At 34.5% G+C, this 14,642-nt stretch overlaps 3 protein-coding genes across 6 annotated transcripts; 2 read left to right on the top strand and 1 right to left on the bottom strand.

Moving 5' to 3' along the window:
- The first annotated feature begins 222 nt into the window (after nt 1-222).
- On the top strand, nt 223-6,346 carry LOC143145322 (glutamate receptor ionotropic, delta-1). 4 transcript variants are annotated; one of them, XM_076308597.1, is made up of 11 exons: nt 496-703; nt 758-858; nt 918-1,001; nt 1,143-1,448; nt 2,565-2,671; nt 3,742-3,912; nt 3,988-4,229; nt 4,666-4,880; nt 5,673-5,929; nt 6,006-6,078; nt 6,176-6,346. In XM_076308597.1, the coding sequence occupies exons 1-11, from the start codon at nt 526-528 to the stop codon at nt 6,344-6,346; spliced, it is 1,905 nt and encodes a 634-aa protein (XP_076164712.1). In that variant the 5' UTR covers nt 496-525. The 4 variants fall into 4 exon arrangements, with proteins under 4 accessions (XP_076164713.1, XP_076164712.1, XP_076164711.1 ...); XM_076308596.1 differs by having other exon boundaries at nt 6,006-6,343; XM_076308599.1 differs by lacking the exons at nt 5,673-5,929; nt 6,006-6,078.
- Nucleotides 6,347-6,865: 519 nt separating this feature from the next.
- LOC143145317 (RRP12-like protein) lies at nt 6,866-12,768 on the top strand. The gene is made up of 23 exons (XM_076308583.1): nt 6,866-7,008; nt 7,113-7,293; nt 7,375-7,501; nt 7,588-7,770; nt 7,847-8,006; nt 8,111-8,289; nt 8,359-8,594; nt 8,677-8,844; nt 8,920-9,028; nt 9,101-9,265; nt 9,336-9,457; nt 9,521-9,635; nt 9,697-9,933; nt 10,008-10,234; nt 10,314-10,437; nt 10,511-10,796; nt 10,880-11,037; nt 11,104-11,363; nt 11,435-11,595; nt 11,681-11,860; nt 11,940-12,053; nt 12,132-12,291; nt 12,366-12,768. The coding sequence occupies exons 1-23, from the start codon at nt 6,873-6,875 to the stop codon at nt 12,508-12,510; spliced, it is 3,933 nt and encodes a 1,310-aa protein (XP_076164698.1). The 5' UTR covers nt 6,866-6,872; the 3' UTR covers nt 12,511-12,768.
- Nucleotides 12,769-12,862: 94 nt separating this feature from the next.
- Grx3 (Glutaredoxin 3) lies at nt 12,863-14,603 on the bottom strand. The gene is made up of 3 exons (XM_076310040.1): nt 14,504-14,603; nt 14,082-14,339; nt 12,863-13,725 (listed from the first exon to the last, which is right to left on the bottom strand). Exons 2-3 carry the CDS (start codon nt 14,129-14,131, stop codon nt 13,095-13,097), a joined length of 681 nt encoding a protein of 226 aa, XP_076166155.1. The 5' UTR covers nt 14,132-14,339; nt 14,504-14,603; the 3' UTR covers nt 12,863-13,094.
- Nucleotides 14,604-14,642: the final 39 nt, after the last annotated feature.

Below are 14,642 nucleotides of genomic sequence, written 5' to 3'. Positions count from 1 at the left end.
ACAAACTTTCCAATGTTCGATCGTAAGACAGACCAAATGTCTTTCTCCCACCATGATCGTAAATTATTCGTGTGGCGAAGCAATTTGGTATCGAGGACTTCTGGTTTTCCCTGTAAAGGGATAGTGTTTGCAGAGTATTGCAAACAAGGGAAGCAATTTGCATCGAGTACACGCGATAAAATTCAAAAGAAGAAATGTTTCCCGATCGTCTTGAAGCTACCAAGAAATTGAGCAACATAATAATCATTACGTTAACGCGGGTAACTATCCAATGCATCGCTATCGATTCCATCGCGGCGTTTGTTGTGCTTTCGTCGTTTCGAATCCGACTAGGCAACTATCGTGGCGGAGGAACAACGATTTAATCTAAACCCACATCACATCCCCATCGCGTTGTGTTTGATTTTACAAATCACGAGGCGACGATTGATGAATTTTAACGATAAACCAGATCGTTAGAGATTATTAACTCGCCAACGTGAACCAGTAGTCGAGCCATCGCGAACGATAAACGAACCGAGAGCGATGTGGCGATTGAATTTCTTCACGTTATGGTTGTTACTCGCCCTCGCGAGCACCCAGAAATCCCTTTTGACCAGACCTCTGCACGTTTACGAAAACTTGATCCAAGGAGTTCACGATTACTTCAACAACACCTGCATCATACTCTTCCATGGTTCTCCCAATGTGATTGAGACAGAGGGTAAGAACAATTGCAATGGGATTGAATCAGGTGTGCCAGGATGAGTGTTTTCAGGGTTGGAGGACATCGATGGACTTCTGACTCTGCAAAAGTATTTCAGTGGATCTCTGAGCATACGCACCGCCATCATGGATTTTCATATGTTCAAGGACCGAGTACGTCCAAGGAGGAGTCGGTCCAGATTAATTGGGATTACTTGGAATTTTTGTTCCAGGTGGGGAACACTTACTATAACATCAAGCGGCCGTTGTTTGTTCTGCTGAACGACCTGGATGAAATCAAGGAACAATTTGTAGTAGTAAGCGAGTGCACTTATGCTTCTGATTGAAGAATGAGTGAAAAATTTGATAAGCTACGTTCGTTTATTAAATCGACCGTTCCATGTGAAACAAGTTAATAATTACATACATTGATGACGTGCTTGTGGAATCTTAAACAGGTTTCCAAGTGGATCGCGATGGCTTATCCCACGTGGCTGATCTTCCTAAGGAACGACACCAGCTTCGAGGACTTCCTGGAAGAAGTTTACGTGCCTTTCAATTGCGTGCTGATGGTCACTCGAACAGACACCGAGGGACATGGAGAAATCGTTAAAGATGTCTACCGTATCAGCAGAGAGGATGACTTAAAATGGATGGAGTTCGGGGTCTGGGACCCTGAACAAGGCTTTCGAGGACCTCGGAAAGGACTCTACCAACGCAGACACGACCTGCATGGACTCAACTTAAGAGTCATTTCCATTCATGTAAGAGAAATGATCGAGATGTATTATCCTGACAACTTCGGTAAGACCCCTGGGGGTGTGGTCCAAGCGAGGAGCTGAAGCTAAGATGTGAAACCTTTGGCATTCTCCCATTCCTGCCTGTACGCGACTCTATAAAAAAAAGTGGTTAATTTCTCCGTTTTGAGTTACACACTCCCACAATCGGTTACTCTATTCCCTCACAGTTGATGTGTTAAAAGAGGAAAAACTACGAAAGAATGACAAGGACCATCTTTTAGCACACTCTAGGATCTTACTGAAGATAGTCAGATGATACAAGTTAATCCACGAGACTTATCCACTCCTGTTATTTCTACTGTTAGTACTCCGATCAAAATCGTCTTTGACTACTTAACGACTATGTTCGAGATGACTTTAAGCAAACTCTCTCCAGTCCAAGTAGAAGAATTAGTGAGAAAAAGGAAAAATATAATTTCTGGAACAGAAAGTATTAAAAATATTTTCATAATTTGTTTTTAAATATTGAAAGGAATGTTGCGTTTTTTAACATGTTCGCTATCACGTGTCACATGGGTGACTACTTATTATAAATATTCAGTTGGCCTCAAAGTTAAAAGTATATCTTATATTAAATAAAATTACATGCCTCGAACGTTACGCAGTCTATGACAGATAGTTAATCAAGTGAACTGTGCTAGGAAATGTGTTAAATCGATTACTAAAAAAATAAAACTCGACAAGGAAGTGATTGATCATTTTTCCATTGATAAATTTTAAAGATTACTTTTTCTTTTAGGCATAATTCTACAATTTTTGTAAACTTCAAACGACTTCGTACGGGAATTTATCTTAACGGAACTTAACATTCTAGACGATTGATATCCTTTCCAGAAAATTGTTTGTTTAATATAAATTTTCACATTCAAGGTCGTTTGAAGATTGACTCGTTACTCATCTTATCCATGGTAACAAAATTTGTACGGGACCGGTAACAAGAAAAATAATAAGATTGGATAAGTTACGTAGTTCACCCTATAGAATTTGACGGGAAATTACTATTATCCTTCCTAGTTCACCCTATAGAATTTGACGGGAAATTACTATTATCCTTCCTCCAACAAACGCTTATGTTCACAGGATCCTCCTGTGTCGCTGTTTGTCAAGAACGAGGTCAATCGAACTATTGGAATGAGAGGTTTCTTCGGTGAAGTGATCCTGTTACTGCAACAGGGAATGAATTGCACGTTAGTCGACGTCACCTTCTAAATACTTTTGTAATATATGTAAAACTTAGTTAACGACGTGACTTAGTTCAGAACTTACACCTACTTCAGAAGTTTCCATTTCTTATCAAACTACAATAAACAAATTAAATCGAATAGTAAGTCCTATTCCTAAAATTTTTAAGAGCCTGACTATCGAAACCTTTTATAAGTTCATTAGAGAACTTACTATTCAGTTCAATTTTTTTGTTGCAGTTTAATAAAAACTAGGGGCTTCTAAAGAGCGTTTTGCATCGGTTCTGTTGTCAACTACATTTTACATATATTTGAGAATTAAAGATAACTCAAAAACAACCCTTATATCTTCCTATTTTTCTCCGCTGTTGGGTCTTCCGTGTCGCTCTCAACTTTTCTCTTAACACTCCGCTTGCGGAGTTCCTCCAGCTGTCTCCTCGTTTCCCTGCGAAAATATTCATCCTCGTTGGCGGCTCCCCTCTCCTCGAATATGGTTCTCTTCCGGCCATCGCCGCTCCTACGGCTTCTTGCGCTAAAGAACCATTTCATCGCGATGTCGCGTCTCCGTATCAAACGTTCTCCTCTTGGGCTAACCGGTTCCAAACATCGCGATGAAAACCCGCGTAACATTACTTGTTTCTTGGTTCTTTTGATGACAGTAGCCGGTTAACCGAACGCGGATTTCCGCGCGTCCATCCGCGTTAAGAAAACGGACGATCGATCGAGAGAATCGATTGGACCACAGACAATTTCGCGCTCGAGCGGCCAAAAAATCGATGGAGAGAATGAAACCATTTTACTGTTACTATAACTCACTGCCTCTTGCGATTCTTTCTTTCCAAACCTTCCACTTCAAAAAGACCGCAGCAATCGCATTCATATTGCTAACCACTACTAAGTCTGTTGGTGTTAAAATTTAAAACTCAGTACGTGCCATTGTTCTTAGGTTGCTATTATTTTTTAAAGAATCAAAATGCTACAATAAAGAGCTTGACCAAATTGTAATTCCTATGTAATTATTAATTGTAATTATTATTATTGTAATTAAGACTAAATTGTAATTATTATTATTTCAGATTCAGCTACCAAGAGATTAATTCATGGGGCATTCGATTACCCAATGGCACATGGTCAGGTTCGATAGGAATGTTGATGGATGACAAGGCAGACCTAGCAGCCACTGAACTGATGATGACGTTGGATAGACTGGACGTGGTAGAATTTACCACGCCCGTTTATTCAACCAAGTACATAAGATTCGACGATTCGTGATGAAATCCATCCATAGCCAGGAAGATAGAATAACTTCTTTCTGTGTTTAGATGTCGTGTATACATCAAAAGGCCAGACACAATGGCAATCAAGTGGGACGCGTATTTGGCTCCATTCACCTTCAGCGTTTGGAACGCAATTGCACTGACGATCATCATCACGAGTCTAACGATTGCCACGATCGACGCCGTATTCTCAAAGGAAATCAACTCACGCTTGACTGCATACCGATCGTCCTTGTCCACGTTCTTCGAGATCCTGTTTTTTGTTTTCGGCGCATTTTGTGGTCAGGGTGCGTATAGCTCAAAGAACCTGACTTTCAAAGTTATCACATTTGTTAATTATACATCTTTATTATTTATAAATCATACGTTCTCAAATGACTTGACAATTCCTTTGTTTGTTTATGGATTCCTAAAAAGACATTAATTCATATTTAGATAGGTACTTCCTTATAATTTTGGCAAAATTGCTGTAAACGAAGTGTAGAGCTTCATGGGGAATCTGAAGCATGATATGTGGCTTGTAATATCAAAAGATTTCCTGGTATAACTTAACGAGTTAGAAAAGTTCTCTGAAAGAGTGGTCAGAGAACAATGAGATGAGGTTGAGGGATTAAACATAGAGTTGTGTCGCCAACAAGTGTCATCTAATATTGTTCAACATGTAGATTGTCACACCAATTCATTAACATTTGTCTGCACGATAAGATTCGTTGAATTTGGCAGGCATGGAATTATCATCCCTCGATCCGATAAGACTAGTGCACCTGAGCATTCATTCGACAGCAGTCGTGGTACTGGCAGCTTATTCAGCCGCGTTGATTAGCTACCTTGCGATTAAGACATTTGTGATGCCGTTCACCACGATGGAAGGCATGCTGGAGGATGGTAGCTACCGCTTTGCCGTGGTGGCCAATTCAGCAGATTACAGTTTCTTTCAGGTAATGCTTTGAACGGTTGAATCTTTGTTTATTGCAAAAGTAGCTTTTCATATGTCTTTGATGTCTCACTCTTAATGTTTGATCAAATTATACTACAAAAAATAGAAATATTCAATATTCCAATTATAGGGATAGATAACAATTTTTTCCTTGTTGATATTCTGAAGGAATGAGACACCCAGAAACATATACTATGGACCAAAATTTGTAGTACAAATGAAATCAGGGAGATTATGATTAACAATTGGCATTACAGATTTCCCTATAGATAGCTACTGTAATTATTTTGATTTTAATTTTTGTATTAGGACTAAGTATTATATTCATTTTATTCATAAGTATTGACTCTATTTGCACCACAGTATTAGTATAATTTTTTCAAACGTATGGCTCTCTGCATTGTAACTTTAAAATACACATTAACTAGAAATATAAATGTAGGAAAATAACAAAATTGTAGAAAACAAGTATTATTATATGTAAAAGAAACTTACTATCTTAATTGTTGATTAATAAATCAATAGTAATTCCACGTCTATATTATTCTATTAGAACGTGAAACGCTCAACACTTGAAAGATCAAGGCAACTAAAAGGTTAATGGAACCAAAAACTATTCAATACTTGAATGGTGTAGTTATCATTTCAGAATATTTTCAATAATATTAATATTATTCACAAATTCATGATAAAGTCAAAAATACAAATAGCATGATAAAGTCGAGTATCAGTCACCGTGTAATGCAACTATAAACGTGTCAATTCCTTTTCACTCGCTTCTCGCACGTGTTAGAATACCAGTGATCGCGTGCTAACCTACATGTTTGATGAGCTGTTAACCGGCGAAAAAGATCTTCCGTCTAATTATCTCGACGGTTTGGGACGCGTTTGTTGGGAGAACAAATATGCGTTCATGACACTAGACAATATGGCGGCCGTACTCCAAGAAAGAGTCAACTGTATTTTGGAACCTTTAGACACAATAGCGCAGACCACCATAGCCATGGCAGTGCCAGCAAACAGTCCTTACCGTGGTATTATCGACACCAAGTGAGTCGAATCGGTACGATGATTTCACCGTTGAATCAATCATCTACGCGTTACTGTCTTCTTTTTTCGTTTTCAGTCTCTTATTATTACGTGATAGTGGAATTCTTCAGAGGTTGCTCGAGACGGAATGGGCCACTGTCTCAAACCGGGTAATCTATTGGTTCTCCATCTCGGAGAACTTCGATACACGACAAACTCTTGAGGCTGTATCAAATTTTGAGAGCATGATTTTTTCTTTTGTTTTAGCTGAAATCTGGCTGGACATCAGTCGAATTGGAGGATGCGATGCCGCTGCTACTGTTTTTACTCTTTGCTTTCATTATCACTTGGCTTGTATTATTTATTGAACGTTCGATTTACGAAAAGCGCGGTGGAAATATCATAACGCGACAGACGGTGCCCAATAACAATAAATAATTTGTGGCACCTTTGCCGGAAGCAGCGTGAGTTTCACAACGTCGTCTATTTCAAACGACCGCGCGAACGTAAAAGAACATTTGGCGCATGTTTAATCGAGCGAACAAACACCGAGTGTATCAAATGTGTTTTGATTTAACTCTCGCAATCAACTGAAATATAAATTAAATATAAATCGAATTGATATTCAAATTGGAAAATGTTAATCAAAATCGATGGTGTTGAGTCAATTCAAAAATGTACATACACTTTCGCGATGAAATCGGTACCGAGTCAATATCAACATTGAAAGAGTTCTATGTTACCGATTGCATTAGCTCTTTGCTGCCATCTTCTGAATATTATTGAAGTATTGTACTGACTTCACCAGCTGGACATCGATAATCTTTGGTACGTGCACGTGCAATGTAAACCTAACCTCACTGTATCGTTGACGTTAAAAAATTATAATCAATATATCATTAAATCGTTGATCGAAGTAAAATAGGAAACTAGAATAACGTCAACTTAAATAGCGTAGTCGAAAATGGGTAAATTAGGGCCACGACTGAACAGTAGGAAAAAAGCGAAACGTTGGCCGAATGGTCAAAGCGCTAGTTCTAATCCAGAGACAATGAAACATCGTCAAAAGGCAACATGGATGTTTTTTAAAGATAGTTTAGGTTGGTTTTTGCGATTAATCTATTTAGTTATACATAATACCTTTACGTGATCTATTTTTCAATATTGTATTCAACTTTTCAACCGTATGTCTTTGCTACTACAGGAAAGCCAGGTCTGACACAGGCAGATTTACAGAAACATGATGCCATTCAGGGTATCGGTCCTCAATTTGAAAAGCTTGATCTTGATGAAGATCGTTCCGAGACTTGTACAGAAAGTACAAGCAATACATTCTATACATTTGCTACCAATTATAGTAATTGTTCAAATGAATCATTTAATAGGCAAGTAACTGGTTGTACTGAAAGTAAATATAGTTTTATTTAAAATTTGATAAAAATTTAAAAGATTAAGTGAATTTGTAGGTTCTTAAATCACTTCCAGTCAAACTCAGTATTGCATAAAGAAATGTTAGCTGTTTTATCAGCAGTTACAGAAGTTATAAAGCAGAATAAAGGAAATGAAACATCCACAGAATATTTTGCTGCATTGGTAATACATAGAACATTATAAAATTATATTTCTAACAGAGATATACTTGAAAATTATAAATATTAATATGTATTTATTGTGTATAGATGAGCACCCTGGAAGTAATTGAAACTGATACCTCAATTGCAGCTACACTTTCGCTGTTGGGTATGGGTTTAAAAACTGTACCCCAGAATGTTTTGAATTTACAATTTGGACCTGCAAGTCAAATTTTCCTTGATATACTTTCAAAGACTGTATCATCAGAAGACTTCCTAATATTACGCCATGTAAGCTTCTAACTGTTTACTTTTTAATCATTGAAAAATGGGCTATTCATTATTGACAATTTTAAATCTATTTTAGTGTATTCATTGTTTGTCTTTACTTCTTCGAGCATTGGAGACAGCTTTATGGTCAGATTCATCTACTATGAAAGTATTAGATGCCATTTTATCATTTATAACACATAGTAAACCAAAAGTACGAAAAGCAGCACAACATGGAATATGTGCCATATTGAAAGGTACATTCTGAAAGAAATAAAATGAAAATATACCATAAAGTTGGAAGAAACATAAAGAAACATTAAGCTTAACTATTTCATGGCATGTCTTTAATGAATTGTAGGAAGTGAGATAATGAAGGGTGATAATCCACCACAGTATCATCCAGCTTCACCGCAAATTGCAAAACATTGTATCAATCAATTGCAAATTAGTTCTGAGCCTGGTGGTGTTACTAGCATTCTTCATGTACTTACACTATTGAAGGATATTACTCATCATTTACCGAAAGCGCACGTGAAGGTATTTATAAAAAAAGGTTTGCATCATTTGTGCACACTACTTAAATAAAGTATTATTCTATACTTGTAGATGATTTGTGAAGCTTTGTTGAAAATCATGACATTAAAAAATTGTTTGCTAACATCATGTTGTTTGCAAACCTTCCATGGTTTGTTTGTCTCTCGTCCCTCGACAACAATTTTACCAGCGCAAAGAAATGCGCAAATCATCAATGCTCTTTATGATTATCAGTCTCCTGCATCTGATACACAACCAACACTTGCATGGTTAACAGTCATGCAGGAAGCTCATTTAAGTTTAGCTCAGTGGGTATAAATTTTAGATTCCAATCCTATATTTTCATATTGTTATTAAAATACAGTCTACTGATACTTTTTTAACTTATAGGAATGCATTCAATTTATGCGCAGCTATTTTACCAAGAATGTTAGAAAAATGCATAGAGTTGTGGCTTTCTGACAAATCGAATGTTATATCTAGTACATCGCACACAATCAAAATATTATTGCAAGATTGTGTTGGTAAAATGTGTGAAAATGCAGAACAAATAAAAAAGTAAGAATAGATTAACATTGTATTTGATAGATATATGTAGGTATACTATTATTTATTTTATGCACTCTATTTTAGATATAGGACTACAATTGATCAAATAATTGTTATGATGCACAAAGCATTGAGTTATCAATACTTGGAAGCATGGTACCACATTCTTTATCTAATAGCTTTACTTTTTCAGGTAATATTTCATTTCTATTTTTTAATTTTCACTAACTTTGTTTAATTACGTTATAGTTTTCTTTTATAATAGATAACTGGAAAAACAGGAAGCCCAAAGTTGGTAGACATATTAAAAACACTAGCAGATTTACGCGATTCTTACAATTTTGTATCTAGAAGTGAAGCTGAATATGCTATTGGAGCTGCAATAATAACTATGGGTCCAGAAATAGTATTAAATTTAATTCCATTGAAAGTATGTCATTGTATGTCATTCCTAGTTATATCTGTATTTTATATGTATAATAAAAACTTTCATTCTATAGGTGTCAGATAATGTAATTAACTTAAAAAGAAGATGGTTGTTGTCATTATTGAAGGATTGTATTACTAGCGGAACACTTACTTTCTTTACAGATGCGTTACTACCATTAGCTATGTTGTGCGAGTGAGTATTTTAAAATATTTCAATTGAAGAAAAAAGCTATATCTTTTTTATTGTTAATTTTAGGAAAAAAGCATCTGAACCAGTAGGAGGAAAGACTTATGAACTTATGCTTTCCCAGATATGGGCTGTTCTGCCATCTATATGTTACAATGCTACTGACGTAAAAGATAATTTCAAGGTATATATTACAGATTGCATGATATACCTATATTACTGTTTGTAATATGAATATTTTTTAGAATATTGCTAGATTGTTGGGAGAAACATTTTTCAACAAAAAAGATTTGAGATTATCGATAATGTCAGCCTTACGAAAATTAATCACAAAAGCGGTTGAAGACGATAAGAAAGAAGATATAGCGGAAATTGCTAAATTCGCAAAAAATTATTTACCGATATTTTTAAATTTGTATACAACTAAACCAAATGGAACCGACGAAGAAGGACAGAGACTGGCTGTGTTTGAGACGATTAAGGTTACTTGTAAATAACCATCTTTAAGATCAAGTATAAAGAAATTATGATTAATTTTAAATTATTTTTTTTGCAGGCATACCTTGCAATTACACAGAACGAGTTAGTACACGAATTATTCGATTGTGCATTAAGTAGGTTAAATGAACCTAATACTGACGATTTTTTCAAAGAAAGTGTTCATGATATAATAAGACTACTAGTTGAATACACTGATGTAGATAGATTAAAGACTTTTTATGATATTTGTGTACCATCCATTAAAACGAGTTCCAAAATTAAGGAACAGAAGAAAGCGTATAGGTAAAGTTTTATCCAATTTCTTATCTTTTTTCCAAACAAATTTGTTTAGAATTGAATCGTTTCTTACATATATTTTCAGATTTTTGGAAGAAATATGCGGCAGTGAAAAGAACACATGTAAAACTTTTGTTCAACAGCATAGACGTGAAATACAAAAATTGTTAACATCCTCAGCAAAAGAGGTTTTAAAACCAAGTAGGGGAGTAAGTGTTAAATCTCATTAACGATTCAATAATTTAATGATTCAATATCATCATGAAATTTATTTTTGATTAGGCTCGATTAAGGTGCTTAATTCACCTAGTCAAAGCTCATCCACAACTTGAAAAAACGAAATTTTTGGAAGCTATTATCCCTGAAGCAGTGATATATTTAAAAGATTTAAATACAAAGTGTCGCACATGTGCTTATCAACTTTTGAACTCTATAGCAGAGAAATTTTTAGGAAATTCTGAACATCTTAAAGATTATATTAATATGTTATTGGTTGGATTGGGCGGAACATCAAAGTACTGTACTGCGTCTCTTTTGGGACTTGCGTCTATTACTTATCATTACAATGGTAAGAATTAATTTAAAAGTAAAAATAAACAAACTGTACAAGATTAACAATGAAATTATAAATGTTAATAAATTTTGAAACAGGGTCTTTAGGTGTAGAAACAGTTAAAGAAATACTAGAGCATGCGTGCAGACTTGCTTCGAGTTCTACAAGAGAAATCACGGAATCTGCACTATCTTACATCAAAGTATACATTAGCGTGATGCCATCTCCTATTGTTGCTTCAACTTTATCTAAATTAGTAAGTTAGAGAAAGCGTTCAAAAACCATAATATTAACGTACTAAAGTGAATTGATCAAATTGTAGATGGAAGCTTTATGTGGAATGAATGACGATTGTCATAGACATTTCAGACAAAAAATACGAGATATTTTAGTAAAATTATTAAGGAAATATGGTTTAGAAACTATTTCAGGCATGATACCTTCTTCCAATATAATGCTACACCATAGACTTAAAGGTATAAATAAAAGGGAGGAGGCACAGAAAAAGAATAGAGAACTGAAGAAGTTAAAGCAACAGGACAATGAAGAAGATGAGTTTAATGCAAAGAGAAGACCCAAGAGGTAATTTCCGATTTGATCATAAGTAAAATTTTTATTCAATCTTCAATTCATTATCTTTTATTAAAATATAGTATCGAGGAAATATTGGCAGACAGTGAAGAAGAATTCGAGGGTACAGAAAATGAAACGTTGAGGAAGACCAAAAAACGGACGTCACGAAAAGAAGCTTGGATTGCAGAGAGCAAGGAGATTATTGATCTTATTGATCCTGCGGCTGCTCGCAACATATCAAGTGAGTTAGTCTGTTTTATAGAATTTGTTCAATTTTTAACTGTACTTTGGTATGACAATTATGAAATTAATTTTTTGCTCTTTAGCCACACAACCTAGAGTTTTAAATCAAAAAATAGCAGCTTTGAAATTGAAGGATCGTGGATTTAAGACTGCGGCAGATGGTCGTCTTATTATCACAGAAGGAAATGAAAGGGATGATGAAAGAGAAGTAAAGAAGAATAAAAAGGTTCCATTTTTGCATAGTGATTCCGAAGAGGATTACGGTAAGAAAATAATGTATAGTTATATAAAAGCATCAATGCAACTAAATAGAAACAATATAGCTAATGAATTTGTTTTCAGAGGACATTGATGATACTCAGTCAATGGTCACACATGAAATAAATAGGAAACGTAAACCAAACGATCATTTTGATAACATTACTGTAAGAAGTGAAGCCACATCAAAGTATCAAGGTAAACTATTTATAAAAGATTTTTATTACATTCTGTATTTTGATCAATATTCGAGTAACAAAAATTTATTATTCACAGCTGGAGGATCGGGAATTCATCGACCATTAAAGAAAGCAAAGATAGATCAAGCACCTGGAGCGGAATACAAGGCACAGAAAGCTGGAGGAGACATTAAGAAGAAAGGCAAACCGGATCCATACGTGTACGTACCTCTGTCAAGAGCAGCGTTAAACAGGAGGTAAATAATTCTATTTTAAACTTTATGTTAAGTTAATTGTATTCACTACACTGATTCATTAATATAATTTTCAGGAAAAAAAAGAAGAATGCGAGCAAGTTTCAAGGTATTATTAAAGGTGCACAGAAAGGTGCACAGAAAGGTGCAAAGAAAGGTGCATTGAAAACTGCGCAAATGATGATGAAAAATAGAAAAAAAAAATTAGAAATTATTCATTAAGGCGATATCATTGGAATGTAATGAATCGAAAATTGAAACAATTATGCTCCTATCAGGTTTATTAGCACTTGTTGCAATTTCTTTCTTTTTTTTTTATAAAGATAAATGTGTACAAATATATAAAAGTTTATAATCTAAGAAATTATACAATTACACACAATTGAATACGAACTTGTTTTTAATTAACTATACTTAATGTATATTAGTATGTTAAATTGTTGACAAATATATGTTTGAGCAAGTAGAATAGTTTTCTGAAATAAAATGATTTCATAGTAAAAATATCTGTGCTTTAACTACTTCAATTGACAGTATGTTATCTTATTGAAATGCAGGGTTCATAGAGAAACACTTATATACAGGCAATTTAATTTATTATATATTTTAGTCGATCAAGTGATCAGAATTTTTACAACCGATACAAAATAATTTAATAATGATATTAAAATAGTGATCAGCCTCCCTTACTGTTTGAAAGAAAAATAATTATCTCATGTTCAGTAACTAACATTATGTATCCCACAATTAAATAATATTTGCTATAATATAAACAGTGGCTAATAACGTTACCAAACTTACTTCCCTTATAAATTAACCCTTCTCTTCGGCAATATCATTTGTAATTCTCCAGTTTCGCTCATTTCTCTTACAATATCCAATCCTCCAATCAATTCTCCATCCACATAAAGTTGTGGATATGTCGGCCAATTACTGAACTTTTTAAGTCCTTCTCTAACATCATTATCTTGCAAAATATCGAACGATTGATAATCTGCTTCGTAAGAATCTAATATTGAGACTATTGTTCTAGAAAATCCACAGCGTGGGTTGGTAGGATTTCCTTTCATAAATAGCATACAGGGTGCTTGATTTATTAACTTTCTTAGCCTATCATCAAGATTTCCTTTGGGTTTACAAGCTTCAATTGGAATTGAGTTTTTGCTAGCAGAGTGTCTCTTAACTTTCTCTGCTATGGCAGAAGGATTAGCTCCATCAACTCTGTCAACTATAGTATCATTTCTTGTCAGAATAACTGTTGGTACTGCAGTAATACCAGCTTTCAAAGACACATCAGGTACTTTTTCAGCCTCAATTTTGGCAAATTTAATTCCTTTGTATTCAGCTAGTTTACTCATTTCATCGATCACATCATTTATTTGAGAACATTGATCGGCCCATGGTGCATAAAAATGAATAACGGAAAGATCCTGCGATCTAATGTGATAAAAAAAAATGTTGATAAACAGTGTCCTTGAAAATCTCGAAGTTTCCGCATGTTATATATACAAGTGTGGTATCGAAGTTTTACTATGTTATCACAAAACTATATTGATAAAAACTCGTGACTTGTGATCCGAGAGATATTTCCATCCCAAATAATAAGAAAATGTAAAATGTTGATCATTATTAATTACAAAGAATTACAGAACTGTTTGAACATCGTAAAAATGAAAAACTTCAATTTGAGGTAATTATAACAACATACATATAGCAATACGTCGAGTAAAAAAAGATGAGGTTATTATTGTTTTTTTCTATAAATCGTATTTTTAAAGTTTACAATTACTCACTTAATATAATTCTCGTATTCTAGTTGAGAATTGAGATTAGTGACAGTCATTCTGTCATAGAACTGTTTTCTTTTCTGATATTCTTTAGACACACGTTACTAATGAAAAAAACTTGTTACTTATTCACTCGTCACAGCGGCATATACGCGCTACGCGACTTTTACCATTGCCTTCATGGAGGTTTATGCGTAATACTAAGATCCTGCTTCAGCGCAGCATTCGCCAATCTTTTCTAAGCTACAGTAGAATGTTCTCATACTGTGAATGATAAACTCCATTAAACGTTAGAATAATTAGAAACAACGTTCATTTATGCTCCAATTATCGGTATCAGATTATTTATTATGAGACAAAAGAACAAATTAAAAAATAAATATTATGTTAAATATATTGAAATTCATTTGCAAAATCCGATTACTCACAACATTGTTCATCTCCTTTAGTTTATTCAGAAAATATTGATTGTTTAAACGATTTGATTCAAATACTTCGATATAAACTAAAACCTGAAAGTTGGATAGTTTGCAGTGCAGTGGGAACCCGACTTTTAGACAACGGTGC

The sequence above is a fragment of the Ptiloglossa arizonensis genome, chromosome 4 (genome assembly GCF_051014685.1).
Source record: "Ptiloglossa arizonensis isolate GNS036 chromosome 4, iyPtiAriz1_principal, whole genome shotgun sequence".
Lineage (NCBI taxonomy): Eukaryota > Metazoa > Arthropoda > Insecta > Hymenoptera > Colletidae > Ptiloglossa > Ptiloglossa arizonensis.
The sequence above is the reverse complement of the archived record's forward strand: the minus strand, read 5'-3'. Positions and strand labels throughout refer to the sequence as shown.